Genomic DNA, 19,916 nt, shown 5'->3' on the forward strand with positions numbered 1-19,916 from the left:
GTCCAAATTTGAGATTTTTGGTTCCAACCGCCGTGTCTTTGTGAGACGCAGAGTAGGTGAACGGATGATCTCCGCATGTGTGGTTCCCACCGTGAAGCATGGAGGAGGTGGTGTGATGGTGCTTTGCTGGTGACACTGTCAGTGATTTATTTAGAATTCAAGGCACACTTAACCAGCATTGCTACCACAGCATTCTGCAGCGATACACCATCCCATCTGGTTTGCACTTAGTGGGACTATCATTTGTTTTTCAACAGGACAAATGACCCAACACACCTCCAGGCTGTGTTAGGGCTATATGACCAAGGAGGAGAGTGATGGAGTGCTGCATCAGATGACCTGGCCTCAACAATAACCCGACCTCAACCCAATTGAGATGGTTTGGGATGAGTCGGACCGCAGAGTGAACGAAAAGCAGCCAACAAGTGCTCAGCATATGTGGGAACTCCTTTGAGACTGTTGGAAAAGCATTCCAGGTGAAGCGGGTTGAGAGAATGCCAAGCGTGTGCAAAGCTGTCATCAAGGCTACTTTAAAGAATCATTTTATATATATTTTGATTTGTTTAACACTTTTTTGGTTACTACATGAGTCCATGTGTCATTTCATAGTTTGTCTTCACTATTATTCTACAATTTAGAAAATAGTAAAAATAAAGAAAACTCCTTGAATGAGTAGGTGTATCCAAACTTTTGACTGGTACTGTATGATACACACACACACAGTAGTCGGAAAGTATGCAGACCCCGTGACTTATTCCATATTTTGTTACGTTACAGCCTTACTCTAAAATTAATTTAATCCGTTTTTTTTACCTTCAATCTGCAATGTTCAGCAATTAATTTTGGGTAAAATGTGCTTTGGTTTAATGAAAGCAAAAATGACAAAGCAAAAACAGGTTTTTAGAAATGTTTGCAAATGTATAAATAACAGAAATACCTTATTTACAAAAGTATTCAGATCCTACTGATGTAAATTAAATTGATTGGGCATGATTTGGAAAGGCACACACCTGTCTATTTAAAAGGTCCCACAGTTGACAGTGTCAGAGCAAAAACCAAGCCATGAGGTCGAAGGAATTGTCCGTAGAGCTCAGAGACAGGATTGTATCAAGCTCACAGAACGGGATCGCCGAGTGCTGAAGTGTGTAAAATAGTCTGTCAGACGCTATCTGCCCCAATGCATAGAACCACCTTTAAAGTTTGGTGGAGGATGAATAATGGTCTGGGGCTGTTTTTCATGGTTGGGGCTAAGCCCCTTAGTTTCAGTGAAGGGAATTCTTAATGCTACAACATTCAATCACATTCTAGACGATTCTGTCCAACCGTTTGGTGAACGCCGTTTCCTGTTTCAGCATGACAATGCTCCCGTGCACAAAACGAGGTCCATACAGAAGTGTTTTGTCGAGCTCAGTGTAGAAGATACAAGATACATACAAATCATTAAAATCCAGACGGAAAATATTTACACAAGAAGCCACCTAATATCACAGTCAAACTCTTCAGTCATTTAGTAAGTTTTACCGTTCTGCGATTTCTCACCGTTTTAAACATCTGTGGCCTGCACAGAGCCCTGACCTCAACTACATCGAACACTTTAGGGATGAATTGTAATGCCGACTGCAAGCCAGGCCTAATCGCCCAACATCAGTGCCCGGCCTCACTAAGGCTCGTGGCTGAATGGAAGCCAGTCCCCGCAGCAATGTTCCAACTTCTAGTGGAAAGCCTTCCCAGAAGAGTGGAGGCTGTTCTAGCAGCAAAGGGGGGGACCAACTCCATATTAATGCCCATGATTTTGTAATGAGATGTTCGACGAGCAGGTGTCCACATACACATGACCTAAAGTATCTACAGAACTTAACATTGAAGGAAAGACCATGGATAACCTTAAACATAATGAAAAGGAGACTATTTTTTGGCAGAAGAGACAACAAACCAAAGCACATTTAAACCAAAATGACTTGCTGAACATTCCAGGATTTCATAAAGGACATAGACAATGACACCGGCTCCCAAAGTCAAACAATTATCAAGTTAGTTCTTCAAAAAACAATATTTATTGATACTTGGAATACTCATTTAAAAATCTTTTAGAAATCTTTTTTTTTTTTTTAAACGAGCCTATACAACACACTCCTTAGAACACAGTTTAATAGTGCAAATAAAAAATAAACAAAGTATAATTCATAATTTAAGAATCTTTCCCAGTATCATTGCAGGTTAAGTGATAGAATTTTTTTTTTTTTTTTTTTTTTAACATGTGAGGCACAAGTTAGAGTTTAAGACTGAGATACTGCATTAAGACAATGCTACGTTTTGGAGAAGAGACTTGTTCAAGTGCCTTGTTCACTAGCAACACCAGTCAGTCCACAATAGTAGGTGTATCAATATAATAACATATATCCTTTAAGAAAACATATAGTTCAGACATTTTAAAAGACAGATAGGGGACACAGAGAATGCCAGCGGAGAACCACGTAAAAAGGCCTTACTACTCCGCCTCATCTTCAGAGGTTTGAGAAGCACACCTGGAACAGCAGCAAACAGAGTCTTTGGGGCGGCTTCCCGGACAAAGACTACACTTAGTCCTGAACTAAAAAGCACTTTCAATCATTTAGCATCATTTTGGTGCAGGACTAGGCTGAATATTTGTCTGTGAAACAGCCACTTTGTGCATGTGTCAGGGCTCTGTGTGTTCCTGGTCACAAGAGGATTCTCTGCTGAAAAATCCTCTGTCCCTGATGGTTAGGCTTCCATCACAGTTTTCACAAGTGATGCTGTCACAAGGTAGGGGGCTGGAGCTCTGGGGGACCCCCGAGTCAAGGCTGTGGCCTAGAACGGATGATGTGGTGCTGGAGAGGCAGAGAGAAGAGGATGAGAGCACTCAATGAGTAAAAGGTCATGTGCCCATTTTGGCTTACATAATTTCTCCGTCAACAGTTCAGCAACTTTGTGCATTATTGTGCATTTATTCCATGGACAATCGTCTCTGTGGTGAGTCAATCAATGGATGACATTGAAAATCCATCGCTCAATCTGTACATTTTGGACAAGAAATCACAACGTGCCTGTACGCTTACCTTTCACAGTTCGAGTCGCAGTACTCCTTGCGGCTCTTCTCTACGGGGAAGCGTGTGCGGTGGCAGTCGCTACACATCTGAATGGCCTGGGCCACTGTGTAGCGTGTCTGGCCCGAGACACACGCCTCCATCTTGGTCACGCTGAGCTGGGATTGGAGGAACAGGTGTACTCTACTGTCAGACAGCAGCAGGGGGTCCTGGAGGACACTGATGTTGAGAAAGATCTACCCAATTAATCATAAAGAACACCAGCCAAAAAACTAGCAGTAGATACATACAACACCATATACAGTTGAAGTCGGAAGTTAACATACAGCTTAGCCAAATACATTTAATCCTAGTAAAAATTCCCTGTCTTAGGTCTTAGAGATCTTCTGTTGAATCTGACAATTAATCTTGATGGTTGTAAAGTTGTCTCAAATAAACCTGTGAAGGACCTTGGCGTTACTCTGGACCCTGATCTCTCTTTTGACGAATATGTCAAGACTGTTTCTAGGACAGCTTTTTTCCATCTACGTAACATTGCAAAAATCTGAAACTTTCTGTCCAAAAATGATGCAGAAAAATTAAATCCATGCTTTTGTTACTAATAGATTAGACTACTGCAATGCTCTACTTTCCGGCTAAAGCACGAAATACATTTCAGTTAGGATTCTAGCAGCCGTATTTAGCACTGACTAGACCCCAAAAAATCATATCACTCCAGTGCTAGCCTCCCTACACTGGCTTCCTGTTAAGGCAAGGGCTGATATCAAGGTTTTACTGCTAACCTACAAAGCATTACATGGGCTTGCTCCTACACATTTTTCCGATTTGGATCTGCCGTACATACCTACACGTACGCTACGGTCACAAGACGCAGGCCTCCTAATTGTCCCTAGAATTTCTAAGCAAACAGCTGGAGGCAGGGCTTTCTCCTATAGAACTAAATTTTTATGGAATGGTCTGCCTACCCATGTGAGAGACGCAGACTCGGTCTCAACCTTTAAGTCTTTACTGAAGACTCATCTCTTCAGTGGGTCATATGATTGAGTGTAGTCTGGCCCAGGAGTGTGAAGGTGAACGGAAAGGCTCTGGAGCAACGAACCACCCTTGCTGTCTCTGCCTGGCCGGTTCCCCTCTCTGCACTGGGATTCTCTGCGTCTAACCCTATTACAGGGGCTGAGTCACTGGCTTACTGGTGCTCTTTCATGCCGTCCCTAGGAGGGGTGCGTAATTTGAGTGGGTTGAGTCACTGACGTGATCTTCCTGTCTGGGTTGGCGCCCCCCCCCCCCCCCCTTGGGTTGTGCCGTGGCGGAGATCTTTGTGGGCTATACTCTGCCTTGTCTCAGGATGGTAAGTTGGTGGTTGAAGATATCCCTCTAGTGGTGTGGGGGCTGTGCTTTGGCAAAGTGGGTGGGGTTATATCCTTCCTGTTTCGCCCTGTCCGGGGGTATCATCGGATGGGGCCACAGTGTCTCCAGACCCCTCCTGTCTTAGCCTCCAGTATTTATGCTGCAGTAGTTTGTGTCGGGGGGCTAGGGTCAGTCTGTTATATCTGGAGTACTTCTCCTGTCTTATCCGGTGTCCTGTGTGAATTTAAGTATGCTCTCTCTAATTCTCTTTCTTTCTCTCTCTCGGAGGACCTTAGCCCTAGGACCATGCCTCAGGACTACCTGGCATGATGACTCCTTGCGGTCCCCAGTCCACCTGGCCGTGCTGCTGCTCCAGACCTGCTGTTTTCAACTCTCTAGGAGACAGCAGGAGTGGTAGAAATACTCTTAATGATCGGCTATGAAAAGCCAACTGACATTTACTCCTGAGGTGCTGACTTGCTGCACCATCGACAACTACTGTGATTATTATTATTTGACCATGCTGGTCATTTATGAACATCTTGGCCATGTTCTGTTATAATCTCCACCCGGCACAGCCAGAAGAGGACTGGCCACCCCTCATAGCCTGGTTCCTCTAGGTTTCTTCCTAGGTTTTGGCCTTTCTAGGGAGTTTTTCCTAGCCACCGTGCTTCTACACCTGCATTGCTTGCGGTTTGGGGTTTTAGGCTGGGTTTCTGTACAGCACTTTGAGATATCAGCTGATGTAAGAAGGGCTATATGAATACATTTGATTTGATTTAGGTCAGTTAGGATCACCACTTTATTTTAAGAATGTGAAATGTCAGAATAATAGTAGAGAGAATGACTTATTTCAGCTTTTATTTATTTCATCACATTCCCAGTGGGTCTGAAGTTTACATACACTCAATTAGTATTTGGTAGCATTGCCTTTAAATTGTTTAACTTGGGTCAAACGTTTGGGTCAAAACCTTCCACAAGCTTCCAACAATAAGTTGGGTGAATTTTGGCCCATTCCTCCTGACAGAGCTGGTGTAACTGGGTCAGGTTTGTAGGCCTCCTTGCTCGCACCTGCTTTTTCAGTTCTGCCCACAAATTTTCTATAGGATTGAGGTCAGGGCTTTATGGTGGCCACTCCAATTCCTTGACTTTGTTGTCCTTAAGCCATTTTGCCACAACTTTGGAAGTATGCTTGGGGTCATTGTCCATTTGGAAGACCCATTTGCGACCAAGCTTTAACTTCCTGACTGATGTCTTGAGATGCTGCTTCAATATATCCACAAAATGTTCCTTTCACATGATGCCATTTATTTTGTGAAGAGCACCAGTCCCTCCTACAGCAAAGCACCCCCCACAACATGATGTTGCCACTCCGTGCTTCACGGTTGGGATGGTGTTCTTTGGCTTGCAAGCCTCACTCTTTTTCCTCCAAACATAATAATGGTCATTGTGGCCAAATAGTTCTATTTTTGTTTCATCAGACCAGAGGACATTTCTCCCAAAAGTTCGATTTTTGTCCCCATGTGCAGTTGTGAACCGTAGTCTGGTTTTTTTAATGGCGGTTTTGGAGCAGTGGCTTCTTCCTTGGTGAGCGGCCTTTCAGGTTATGTCGATATAGGACCCGATTTACTGTGGATATAGATACTTTTGTACCTGTTTTTCCCAGCATCTTCACAAGGTCCTTTGCTGTTGTTCTGGGATTGATTTGCACTTTTCGCACAAAAGTACATTCATCTCTAGGACACAGAATGAGTCTCCTTCCTGAGCGGTATGACGGCTGCGTGGTCCCATGGTGTTTATACTTGTGTACTATTGGTTGTACAGATGAACGTGGTACCTTCAGGCATTTGGATATTGCTCCCAAGGATGAACCAGACTTGTGGAGGTCTGAATCGTTTTTTCTGAGGTCTTGGCTGATTTCTTTTGATTTTCCCATGATGACAAGCAAAGAGGCACTGAGTTTGAAGGTAAGCCTTGAAATACATCCACAGGTACACCTCCAATTGAATCAAATTATGTAAATTTGCCTATCAGAAGCTTCTAAAGCCATGACATCATTTTCTGGAATTTTCCAAGCTGTTTAAAGGCACAGTCAACTTAGTGTATGTAAACTTGCTAAACCCACTGAATTGTGATACAGTGAATTATAAGTGAAATAATCTGTCTGTAAACAATTGTTGGAAAATGACTTGTGTCATGCACAAAGTAGATGTCCTAACCAACTTGCCAAAACTATAGTTTGTTAACAAGAAATTTGTGAGTGGATGAAAAACGAGTTTTAATGACGCCATCCTAAGTGTATGTAAACTTCTGACTTCAACGTAAGTCTTAGAAACATTACAACAGTGTGTGGAGGAGGTTGAATGAATTGTTATTCTGAGCACTCTGGTACCCTATGCCAAAGCACTACAACAGGAGAAATGGAGAAGGAGATGTAGTCTCAGCAGGGGTAAAAGTAGATTTATTTTCTTCCTGGGTACGGAACCTCCTATGTGTGTGCATGTGTACAAAACATTTATAAGAAATACATATAGAATCTCTATGGCCTAGTAGTAAATATACTAAATTAACTCAAATGTATTACCTTTTAATGTGGCATAAACACCAGTCATTATGTTTTAATCTGATTGTCAAACAATCAAAAGGTTCCTGTAGGCTACCCACACACGACAGCTGATTGTCATTATCCCTATACTTGTAGCCTGAAGCGTGTCAGTCATCTCTGCCTTGGAAAAATGTCAGTGTTTCTACCACACCGCCTTCTAGACCATATATACCACCTGTTAACCTCTCTTGGGTACGTGAGACGTTAGCGTCCCACCTCTTCAACAGCCAGTGAAACTGCTGGCGCCAAATCCAAATACAGAAATACTCATTATAAATTTTTTTGAAAACAAAACATATTTTATATAGGTTTAAAGATGAACTTCTTGTGAACCACCACGGTGTCAGATTAAAAAATGCTTTACGGCGAAAGCATACCTTACGATTATTTGAGAACATAGCCCACTAAACAATTAATTACAAACAGTAACCAGCCAAGTAGAACAGTTACACAAGTCAGAAATAGAGATAAAATGAATCCCTTACCTTTGATGATCTTCATATGGTTGCACTCAGCAGACATTCATTTACTCAATAAATGTTCCTTTTGTTCGATAAAGTCTCTTTATATGCAAAACCTCCGTTTTGTTCACGCGTTTTGTTCAGTAATCCACAGGCTCAAACGCAGTCAAAACAGGAAGACAAATAAAATCTAAATTGTATCCGTAACGTTCATAGAAACATGTCAAATTATGTTAATATTCAAAACCTCGGGTTGTTTTTAGCCTAAATAATCGATAATATTTCAACCGGACAATAACGTAAAAATAGGTAAACAAGAAACGCACTCTCTCCGTCTCGCGCATGAAAAAGCTCTGTGACACTTTAGGGCCACTCATTCAGACTGCTCTTACTTTTTCATTTTTCAGAATACAAGCCAGAAACAATTATAAAGACTGTTGACATCTAGTGGAAGGCATAGAAACTGCAACTTGAGTCCTAAGTCAATGGATACTGTAATGGCATTGAATAGAAAACTACAAAAAATTATAATAATAACTTCCTGAATGGATTTTCCTCAGGTTTTCACCTGCCAAATCAGTTCTGTTATACTCACAGACACTATTTTAACAGTTTTGGAAACTTTAGTGTTTTCTATCCAAACCACCAGTTATATGCATATCATATCTTCTGGGCCCAGAAACAGGCAGTTTAATTTGGGCATGTATTTCATCCAAAATTCCGAATGCTGCCCCCTACCCTAGAGAAGTTAAGTCCATTTTTTATTTTTTATTTTTTAAATTATTTTTAAATACAGCTGACTGGAACTTAGCAATGTGGACAAAATTCCATATCGCGATAAATTGCCTGAATTGATGCAATAAATAAAATAAAAAGTTAAAAATAGCTTATTCTATTTTAATCTACTACTTTGGCGATTGTAGCCATCAATGTCCCATTAACCCATATCAGAAAACCTTTTAAATTTCAAACGTCACATTTCTCTCAGTATAGGCTATTTAGCATAGGCTATTTATCGTAATGAAGGATATCAGCAAATGCCGGCAATAAGTGATCGGTATGGACAGTGTCGATCATTTCTGGTTTATCGTTCCAGCTCTATGGCTGACATGATAAATACCCGCTTGTTGAACCAACGTGGAAGACGTTGAACTGACGTTTGTTGCCCAGTGGGTAATGTTGTAAAAGCCTAGTTTTCTTGAAATGTTGTTTTAATTATTGTGATAGGCACATACTTTGCCAGGACAACGTACTGGACCGCTTACTTTCACTCCTGGGCATCAGTACGTAATGTTTTCTGTTTCAACGTGTTAAAAGTGTGGAGTGGAGGAAATTAATGAAGTTGCCACAAGATGGCGTTTGGTGCCATAAAACCATGGGTATAACTTATTATACAGGGCAAGCAGAGGATTTCCAAAACAAATGTCAAAATACAGAGAAAACAAAAAACAAAACAGAATTAATTAGATAGCAGGCCTCAATTCCAAATAAACGGCTGCAGCAAATGTTTCCTAATGCACACAAGGGGTTCTACACCACAGATTGATATGGACTGCTTGACCTGATTACATCAGACACACTGATGGGCTACATCTAGATCTAGCTATCACCTTCAAGCCTTTTGAACATGCACAAACTGGTAGTCATTCACAAGGCTGAGGGTGAGAGGGCAACTGAGGAGAGGAATAGAAGAGGACACTCACGTCTCTAGAAATCCTGTAGGCCCTTCATCCGCTTGGTTGACTTGATAGGGGTTGTTCAGACTGAAGAACGGATTCCAGGGAGGTAATTGGGCAACTCTCTGGAAAGAGACAACACGTTGAACACCTTATTTGGATACACAAAACATTGTACAAATAAATAATAATGCCTTATAATAAACTCAAGTCATAAGTTTTGCGACTTCAGATACAATGTGACTAGTCGACCCCTAGCGTAAGGATAGAAATGTGACTAGTCGACCCCTGGTAAGGATACAATGTGACTAGTCGACCCCTGGTAAGGATACAATGTGACTAGTCGACCCCTGGTAAGGATACAATGGGCAAGTGCATACCCTGTGTATGCATCATTGCTTTAGGAGTGAACAAATTATGCAGTGAAGAACATCAGTGACGTATTCCAGGGTTATACGTACATGAGCATAGCATTGTCCTGCAGACGCTGCCGGAGCCAAACAAACTCACTGTACTGCCTACGCACACAGGACGTCTTCTTCCTAAAACACATGCTATTGGTCTACAGTCAGGAAGCAGGAAGAACAGACAGGAAGGTAGAGGTTGCCAGTAAGTCTCCTCAGATTCCTCGTAATATCAGAAGCTGAATATAATGTTTAATGATGATAAGATGATCAAGCGGAGCGTGCCATTCAAGTACAGTACTCACATGTAAACAGATCTCGTAGTCGATGTGCGTGTGCCAGAAGTCATCTTTGTGGAACTGTGGATCCTGGACCCAGACACTGACAAACTCCTTCAAAAGCCCCCAAAACAAAGTGTTGTTCAGAGGTGAAGTGTGCCTCAGATAGATACCATGCACATCCCGATCTATCCATCTTTTAAAAATGTTATTTTTACACAAGAACAATGAGGCCACAGGATAGGAAACCCTTCAGCAGAAATATCACCTAACCTCCTCAATCATCCAAGACAAAAACAAATATATAGGTCAAATCCACAAAATGAGATTGAGGCTTAATATGGAGAATGAATAAGATCACCAAAATCTACAGCATGTGCAAGTTTTTGTTCCAGACCAGCACCAAAACACTAATCAAGAATATTAGCTCTGGTTAAAGAACAAAAGCTCTCCGAGAGCAGGATTAGTGACTACTGCTGTAATAGAGTAATGACAGACGGATCGATCACGCACCTGTTTCATTAGACTGTCAATCCTATCCATTGTAGAATGGAATCTGAGGGAGAGAGGACAGAGACAGGGCAGACACAATTGGTAAACAGTGAGGCAACAATGAGGTTATAACATGTTGTGCTTCTCTAGTAACCAGTGTCTCTATGCAGTTATATGAGTCAGTTATATGACACGAGGGGGTTCTTTCTCACAGAAAAACAGATGCACGCAGCAATGTTTAGTCAAACAGTCAAAGTCCACTGTTCTCAACCCAAGATGCCCAAAAGAGCATATTTTGGCAAAACAGCAAACCTCAACTGCTTAGAGAAGAACAACCTAAACTGCATGAGCGCTCTAACAACACAAGCCATTGTAATTTTTTTWAAACAAGGCCTAGGAAGTGGATTTGCTGTGAGAAGAGAAATCTGCCTTATCCATAAACAGCTTATCCACTCAGTAATAAAACAGCACAACAGTCCTGTAAACAATACAAAGCCTAGGTAAGCATGTGGCACGCTGCAAAAGAGTAAAGCTACAAGGTATACAGGTCTAGTGTAAACACTGACACAAACTCCATTCATATAAAGCAAAGTTTATACTGTACTGGTACACTTTGGAAAGTACAGACCTTTGTAACGGCTTTTGAGAACGAGCGGAAGTAAACCCTGGAACGCCAAAGAACTTCTGGTGTGTTTGTAAACAGCTGTTCCATTGCGGCTGTAAACAGCTAGCTAGCTAACTTAGTCTAGTTTTCTCAAGGTTAAAATTACAATAGTATTTGCGGGCGGGATGGTCCTTACGTCCAGGGACAAATATATTTTAGAGAATTAAAGTTGACAGATTTWGCAAAGAAACATCGCATGCATTGTCTGAATGAATAGTAACGTTAGCAGCAGGAGGTGGCTGCGCCAGGATTATGTGTAGCAAATGGTTAACTTGATTAACAATTTACCCATCTATTATAGTTCATGTCAGCTAGCTAGCTACATATAAATATGATAGATAGACAGCCATCCATTATTTGTTTTCAAACGTTAGCTTGATCTGCTAAAAACAATGTTAGCTACCTAGCTAGTGAACATTCAGTCCCAAAGACAGAAATAGGATAATACAAAAACACAACGAAATATCCAATGGTATATCACCTTGGTATAATGAAGTACGTCCTGGTCTAATTGAGATGTTTCCTAACCTCAGTTACAGAGACCTGTGAAAGCTGTTACACCCTATCTGCGGATGAAGGTCCCAACGAATGTGCCAAGTCCTGGAGAGACTAAAGGGTCTCTCTCCAATGGGTTATATATGCTATTGGTTTACTGTTAGAGTTAGTTGTAGGACTACAAAAATACTGTTAAAAGTATCAATGCATAGACGTAGAAAATGCATGGCCAACCTTGCTCCCAGAGATCTAGCTGCTGGATTTCTGTTCCGGCCCAACCCTGACATTCTGCTTATTATTTGTATTAGACACTATTCACTTAACTATTCAATCATCTTGTTTTGGAATAGGATGTATGTCTAAACCCACAAAACCATGACCTTAGTTGGGATAGGATAAGAGCACTTCAGATCTCAGGGTGGGTGACATCACCACATGATGGCTACTAGGGCTTGGCCTCACTTTGTCTTTCCTTGATTGCTCACATCCTATCTGCCCACCTGTATTGTATCACAACTGTATTGGAGGAGAAGGTATAAGGTCCCTCCCCTCTGACCTTCTCCAATGYGTTTTTAGAAGGAGGCAAGGAAGGATGAATTGAGAAAGAGCCTAGCACTCACCTGTTACACATTCAGCCCTCTGCTAAACTCACTGACCTCCTCCTCCTCCGCATCAACCTCAGCAGCCAGCAGAGCCAACTGTGTGAACTAAGTCAATCTAGCACGCACATAATTCATTTTAAAAGGCATTCATTCTGCTAAACTGACTCCGATCACACAGTCGGCAGGTGAGTTATACGGTCGGTAGCGTAGGAAGACCTGAAAGGGGTGTGCCTGTAGCAGAGTTAAGCTGCAGGTGAGTTCTAGTAGCCACTGTGATGTCATCCCCCCGAGACTTGTAGTGTCTCCGGTCTATCGTGAATGTATCTACAGTATATTTTAATACCGTAAGCATCTCCTGCGAGTATGTGCTGATTTGCTTAATTCTTCAGTCTTCTACAGTGGTTGGCATGCTACCTACATACATGGAACTCATACATTACAGGGCTACTATGCAGTCCATGTAAAAGTAACACTTCACTGTGGTCACTCTCCAGGGTATTTCTCTCTTGCCTCCACTATCCGTACTCTACCCTTTCGGTTACAGTGGATGTGAGATGATTAATGGCATGCATGCCCAATGCAGACATACAGTATGATTGGATTAGTATTGGCCATGTCCAATGAATAGGGATGAAACGGTTACCAGTTTCACGATAAACCACAATAAAATTCCTGATGATTATTATTACCATTTCAAATTATCATTAAAACTGTGTTTGATTACCACGGTTTGAAAAACTCACGGTAAATACTGTCCAGCATTAACCAACGTTAGCAACAGTCTGACGCAGGCACAGCATGCAACGTGGGTTTTGTTGTGTGTGAAAACACATGGCGGAAGGCAGTGACGGCGCTCGGGAGATTTTTCAGCCTTCTAAGAGGACCAAATCTGAAGTATGGTCGTATTTTGGGTTTTACAAGAGTGCTGAGGGAAACTTAATCGAAGATGGTCTCCCTGTCTGCAGAACATGCAAAATAAAAATAAATGAAACATTAAAAAAAGAAAAATAATATTATTTAAATCGCTGCGAAAGGGGGCAACCCTTCAAATCTCTTGAGTCATCTTCGTGACCACCACCCACTGCTTTATAGCGTATGCAAGGTAAGTTAACATTTTCCCCCATATTGAGCTCAAAGTTATGGTTTGTCTGTCCAACTGGCTAATAGCTTGTCAATAATGTAAACTGAAGCTTTCAGTGTTACCTACTCTTGTAAAAACACAACATGTTGTTCTGCTGCTGTATGCGTTGTGTGTCTGCAGCCTCTGCAGACGACCATTGCACACGATAACACATTATGTAGTTTAGTCACCCAACCAACATATTTTGTTCAATTAAAATTCAGCAGATGTTGACTTGGTTGTAAAAGTGTTCCAAAAGGAGAAACACTACTCCTATATTTATGTCAATTGTTGGGCTCATTGCAATTACTATCACTGTCTTCTTAAGACTCATTTGTATTTATGTAAATTGTGCATGGGGTTATTGCATATACAACACAGAAGATAGACTCTGTGTGTCTGTGTGAATAATAATGTAACACCCAAAATAATAATAATACATTTACTATTCCCTTGTTTAGAGTGGGAGTGCAGCAGGCAAACCCAGTGATGCTACCGGTCCCTCGTCTACAGTTGTGACAAACACTCGAGCAAGCATTTAAAAGGCAGGCTGCTTATGCACACACATCAAAACATGCTCAAGACCTCACTGTAGCCCTTTCATATTACATTGCAAAGTACATGATGCCATTTCATATTGTTGAGAGGCCTGGCTTTCTGAAGCTGATGAAGGTTGCCGTGCCTCYCTACAAAGTGCCATCACCAACATTATTTTACAAGACTGAAATCCCAAACCTGTACAACCAGGTTCAAGCTGATGTTGGAAAAAGTTTGGCTCAAGGCACATGGTTTGCTGCAACTACTGACCTCTGGAGTGGTCAACCCTACATCAGCTTCACTGTCCATTACCTTACCCCAGACTGGCAACTAGAATCAAACTGCCTGGAAACACAGTTCTTCCCAGAAGATCACTCGGCTCACAAGAGTTTTTTGAGAATATGCTGGAAGAGTGGGGGGGGGGGTCAACAAAAACGACCTGGTCTGCACAGACAATGCAACAAACATGATCAAGGCTTTTGAAGAGTTCTGTGGCTTGGGTGCTTTGGCCATAATTTTAACCAGGCCATCTCAAAAGCTCTGAAAATTCAGAGAGTTGACACAGCAGTCAAGTCCTACTGTCATCTGGTCCAAGGCTTCTCACAGAGCTGGAAGAGAAAAAGAGAACTGAGAGAAAAGTAAGCTGCCCTCAACATGCCACAGAAGGCTCTGATCCATGATGTGGTGACTTGATGGGGATATACACAAGATGCTTGAGCATTTCCTCAGCCAACAGCAGCCAGTCTGTGCGACTGGCTGGAGAAAGAGGAACATGGCATCTGATGCCCAAGGATGCTGACATAAGTGTCATGGAGCAACTGTGCCAGCGCCTTGAACCTCTGAGAAAGTTTACAGATACACTTGCTTCAGAGACACGAGTGACACCGTTAGGCATCAAGCCTGTCCTGGACCACATCGCCCATGATGTTCTGGTGGAAAAGGATGTGTGTCCAGGAGGAGGCCTTGAAGCTGGCAGCTGCACAAGTCAGAGAAGAACCACAAAGCACCAGCAGCGCCTCCACCACCAACACCCCCACAGCGGCATCGGAGGGGAAAGGCCTGGCTGGGTTGCTGAGAAAGATCACCGCTCTGCTGCCTTGTTGAGGTAAAGAGGGTCAGATCCCCCCCCCGCTTTTGTGTATCCTAGCAACCAGCATGTCATCAGAGAGTGTTCAGTGCCAGCAGGCACATTGTCTCCCCTCGCAGATCACTACTTAAACCAGACAAAGTAAATATGCTGACATTTTCACATTTCAATCTCAAGTGAACAAAGACGCATACAAACAGGATGTTAGGCCAACAGCACCTTATTTCTGTATGAAGGAGAGAACGGACATACAATCAGTGGTGTTCATTTGATTTGTTTACACATTTTGTGTTGTTATTTTAATGTAAAGACCTGCACATTGGATGTGTTTACATATGGTTGTATTGTCCTTACATGCACATTGCTTTACTTGTGTTGCTTTTATATGCACATTTGATTTGCTTACTTAAGGTTGTGTTCATTAAAACCTGCAGTGGGGAAACTTTTACCTCATGGGTTGTGCCATCTTTAACATTACTGTTATTACTTTAATGTTTATGCACACAAGAAGTGCATAGTGCTGCTAATTTTATTTGTTGGTTTCAATATAAAACTTGGTGAAATGATTTCWGTTAAAAATATTTTAAAATCCTGTCTAGGAGCTCTTCGGACAATTGCTTCGACATCATGGCTTGGTTTTTGCTCTGACATGCACTGTCAACTGTGGGACCTTCTATAGACAGGTTGTGTGCCTTTCCAGATCATGTTCAATCAATTGACTTGACCACAGGTGGACTCCATCGCAAGGATGATCAATTGAAACAGGATGCACCTGAGCTAAATTTCGAGTCTCATAGCAAATGGTCTGAATATTTATGTACATTTTTAAAACATTTGCTAAAATTTCTAAAAACCTGTTTTTGCTTTGTCATTATTGGGTATTGTGTGTAGGTTGATTTTTRCCCCCCTCTTCTATTTAATACATTTTAGAATAAGGCTGTCACATAACAAAATGTGGAAAAGGGAAGGGGTCTGAATACTCCGAATGCACCGTATATTCAAAAGTATGTGGACACCCCTTCAAATTAGTGGATTCGGCTGTTTCAGCCACTGTATAGTGTATCATAGGATGCCTCCTTTCCAACAAGGCAGTTTGTCAAATTTCTGCCCTGCTAGAGCTGCTCCGGTCAACTGTAAGTGTCGTTATTGTGAAGTGGAAACATCTAGGAGCAACACCGGCTCAGCGGTAGGCCACACAAGCTCACAGAACAGGATCGCCGAGTGCTGAAGCATGTAACCATCTGTCGAACGCCATCTGCCCCAATGCATTATGCCAACTGTAAAGTTTGGTGGAGGAATAATGGTCTGGGGCTGTTATTTCATGTGAAGGGAATTCTTAACGCTATAGCATACAATGACATTCTAGACAATTCTGTGCTTCCAACTTTGTGGAAGGCCCTTTCCTGTTTCAGCATGACAATGCTCCCGTGCACAAAATGAAGTCCATACAGAAATGGTTTGTCGAGATCAGTGTGGAAGAACTTGACTGGCCTGCACAAAGCCCTGACCTCAACCCCATCGAACATTTTGGAATGAATTGGAACACCGACTACAAGCCAGGCCTAATCTCCCAACCTCACTAATGCTCGTGGCTAAATGGAAGCAAGTCCCGGCAGCAATTGGAGGGGGGGGGGATTTTCCTGCTGCTAGCTGCCTTTTTATGTAAACAATGTGGCTGGAAAACATTGGAATCGTATGCCAGRTACATTTAGTTTAGTTATATTATTTGTTGTTGTGAGAGAAATTKATCTAGCTGGCTAACAAGGTAAGCTGATCTTTCTCTACCTTAACCACAGAGCTAGCTAGCGTGATGTAACTTGCTGTGCTAGCCAAATGTAACACCACCAGAACAAAACGGATAATAAAACAGGAAACTAACATTGTCTGATTATTTTGTTTAGTGGATCTGGTAGCAACAAGTCAATGTGTGTATATAACTATTTTCTTCTGTTTCAGTTTTTTGGGGATCAAGAAACACGAACTTGTGATTGCTAGCCAACTAGCTAGCTATAAGCGCTGGATGTGTACTGGTGAACCTCTTGGTTGCGTGTGTATTATAGAACGTGTTATTGTTTTGACAGTTGAAAGGATCTATTAAAAGAGACCGAACATTGAAGTAGAACTGGGCAAAAGACATGCTACAATAGGCAAATGTTAATGGGACATCAATGGATATTGGTTTGTTGAGAAAATAAATCCAGAACTGCTAAAACGTTTCCCACTTCTAATTAAATAACAATGAAGAATTGAATTAATAAGGAGATTTATACAACCCGGGAGCCAATTTCTTTATCCATGTGGCCCCGGGCCCTAGGGGACATCTTGTTTTTGGAGAGCCAATCTTTCAGGGTACAGTGGAGACTAATTTTTCCTGACAACAAGAGCTATTCACATTTCAGAGAGACTCATGTTTCCTCCACTCACTGCCACTTCCAAGAACTGAGGACAGGATACAGGGATAATTAACCTACTCAAGCAGAGCCCTGTGCAGAGAGTCTAATGCCAACCTCTCACCAGAAAAGGCTATCAACTAACCCAATCCTACTAAACATCACATGATATTATTCGTGCCACTATTGGCCAGTTAACAGCACAACAGATCTAATTTACTGAGATTTAGTTAAACTCCCTATGCATGGCTAACTTCACACAGCATGACTGACTGATAACATGTAGATATGCATCAACAAATCTGACAAATCAGTTATATGCCACAGAATTGAATACATTGTGTATAATTCTATGGTAGCCTATTAATAATACTGCAATCGTCATTGTACCAGGAATGCAGAGCTGTGTCTGAATTCTTGTTCACATTGGCAGTTTGAAGGGACTCAAATCAACAAACAAAATATTGCATATACGATTTGAATCTTTTTCCTGCAGTCTGATATGCCAAGCCACATTTCAAACTCCCTTCGTTGGTGGTTTGAAGTCAGACATCTTATTCCTGCCCATGGGACTTGAGTCTGTAAGGTCAAATCTGATTTACTTGCCCTCAACTGGTTTTTAAACTTATTTGTCATATCTTGATTCTTGGTAGTTACTCTGTTGGCAGTTTGCCAAGAACATGTGGTAGCTAACAAGCTTGTTATTTTTTTACAAACAAATTTGTTAATGTGCTAGAAAACAAAACAGCCATCTAGCTGCTGTGGCTAGCTAAAAAAGGACTTATGAAAGATGGATCATCTCATCCTTTGAGGCTTTAAGTGTCCTTACACTTTGATTTTGAACATTCAAAGCCACTGGGAAAAGTCCATGGCAGACTTTGTTGTCACCTTATCTTGCTACATATTTGTTGAGTGATAGGAAGCATGAGCACCACCCACCAATCCGGCTACACCACCGTGCACACACCTGTCGTTACTATGACAACTAGTGTAGCCATGTCAGCAAATGACTGCCATCTAAAACACACACAAATCCGATTTGGTTACTTGCTGTTTGGACAGTCAGTATTCCAAAACCGATTTGAAAAACAAAACTGATTTGAGCATTAAGGCCTGCAGTGTGAACAATGCTTGATAGCATCAAGCAGCTTAGGGCTGTTTAAAACCAGAGTTCAATCAAAACAACAAAAATATTTCTAGGATGTGCAAATGAAAGTATATATTACGGGAAGTCCACCATAACGGAATTACGACTCCGATTTTTCACTTTAAAATGTATGCCAACAAAAAAACAGATTTCAATTTAACAAACTATGCAACTTTATGCACAATGGCTGCTTTGAACAATTTACACGGTAAAAAYAAAAACGTACTGGAAAAACTACAGATGCAAAGTTTTGTAACAGAATTACGGTAAAATCTCCCTCAGTTCTCCCTGTATATGCAGTTCTTCCTGTAAATGTGTTTTTGTAAAAATGTCCCTAGAAATTGTTAAAAGTAGTCTTTGATTTGTTCAACTTTGAAATGAATGGTTTTTGGAATTGCCCTTATACAACTACTTGAACAACATCCTAATGATTGAAACGAGACAGCCTTTCCTCATTCTGTTGAGTTATATTTTACAGTTACAAAAATGTATTTGATGCGAGTTTTAATAATGCGAGTTTGCTTGGAAGCAATTGGAGAAAGTGTGACAGACAGCTATGTTCGGTTAGAAATGGGCTAAACTGAGAGGTTAGCTAGACCGCCTGCAATAAGGTTAAATTCTGTACATAGATAGGCTAAGCAGCAATAACAAAAATCACGCTCCAAATTTCTGTTGAATTACAAAACAATTCTGAGAAATTGTGATTGCCTTCGAGGTAGCATACATTTGATTGGCATTTGAACCGTTGCAAACGCATGAGCCACACATTTGAAAGACACCAGGGAATCCATGGCAATCGGAAAACTTTTCACCAAATGAAAAGCATGCCTATCTCTGATAATATAGCAATACGTTTCTTCTTACCCTTCAGCTGGAAATTCGTTTGATAAGACTTGGTGCCGCTGGGGCGGACTCTGTTCGCGGTTAAACCGACTGTACTTGTTGTCTGAAGAACTTGAGGATGACGCGCCGGCTGTTCCTTAATTTTGCTCGTGCACGTTCCTGGTCTGAAATCAGGGAATATTTTAACCAAAACGTCAGTGCACAACAACGCATTTAAAAACAAATCAAACAATCCTTTGACTGAGCTACAGGAGAGGATACATTTTTCTTTGCTGAATAATTCCCCATAGGCAGTACGTAGCCTCACACCGGAAATCCATCCAGCACATTGGAGGCGACGAAATAAGAGAGCCCATTCATTTTAAATGAAGGGGGAACGAAGTTGGTTGGGAAGCAAAGTGGGCGGGGGACCGTGACCAGTTTAGGACCAAAATTTGAAAGCCGAACTTTTGTTCAATACATACATCGTGTACTCCGCGACATCGCCGTGCTATTGACCAATCGAAGCTCACTATAGCTTCCAGCCCCTACTGCATTTAGCCGGCGGCAGGTAGCCTAGTGGCCAGAGCTGTTGGACCAGTAACCGAAAGGTTTCTAGATCAAATCTCCGAGCTGACGAGGTAAACATCTGTTCTGCCCCTGAACAAGGCAGTAAACCCACTGTTCCAAGGCCATCATTGTAAATAAGAATTTGTTTTTAACT

At 41.6% G+C, this 19,916-nt stretch overlaps 1 protein-coding gene across 1 annotated transcript; it reads right to left on the minus strand.

Moving 5' to 3' along the window:
* Positions 1 to 2,031: 2,031 nt before the first annotated feature.
* On the minus strand, positions 2,032 to 19,521 carry LOC112070714 (sorting nexin-10B). The gene is made up of 7 exons (XM_070439086.1): positions 19,235 to 19,521; positions 10,350 to 10,392; positions 9,864 to 9,950; positions 9,612 to 9,716; positions 9,182 to 9,279; positions 3,078 to 3,284; positions 2,032 to 2,849 (listed from the first exon to the last, which is right to left on the minus strand). The coding sequence occupies exons 2-7, from the start codon at positions 10,377 to 10,379 to the stop codon at positions 2,678 to 2,680; spliced, it is 699 nt and encodes a 232-aa protein (XP_070295187.1). The 5' UTR covers positions 10,380 to 10,392; positions 19,235 to 19,521; the 3' UTR covers positions 2,032 to 2,677.
* Positions 19,522 to 19,916: the final 395 nt, after the last annotated feature.

This window comes from Salvelinus sp. IW2-2015, unplaced genomic scaffold (assembly GCF_002910315.2).
Source record: "Salvelinus sp. IW2-2015 unplaced genomic scaffold, ASM291031v2 Un_scaffold1402, whole genome shotgun sequence".
NCBI classification, from domain to species: domain Eukaryota; kingdom Metazoa; phylum Chordata; class Actinopteri; order Salmoniformes; family Salmonidae; genus Salvelinus; species Salvelinus sp. IW2-2015.

Excerpts from the sequence above, each read along its gene's own strand:
- LOC112070714 (XM_070439086.1), bottom strand. The coding sequence starts at position 10,379 with ATGGATAGGATTGACAGTCTAATGAAACAG. Across the intron at positions 9,717-9,863 it reads ACTACGAGATCTGTTTACAT|ACCAATAGCATGTGTTTTAG; the intron begins GTGAGTACTGTA and ends TCCTGACTGTAG. Across the intron at positions 3,285-9,181 it reads CCTACAGGATTTCTAGAGAC|TGTCCTCCAGGACCCCCTGC; the intron begins GTGAGTGTCCTC and ends TCTCAACATCAG.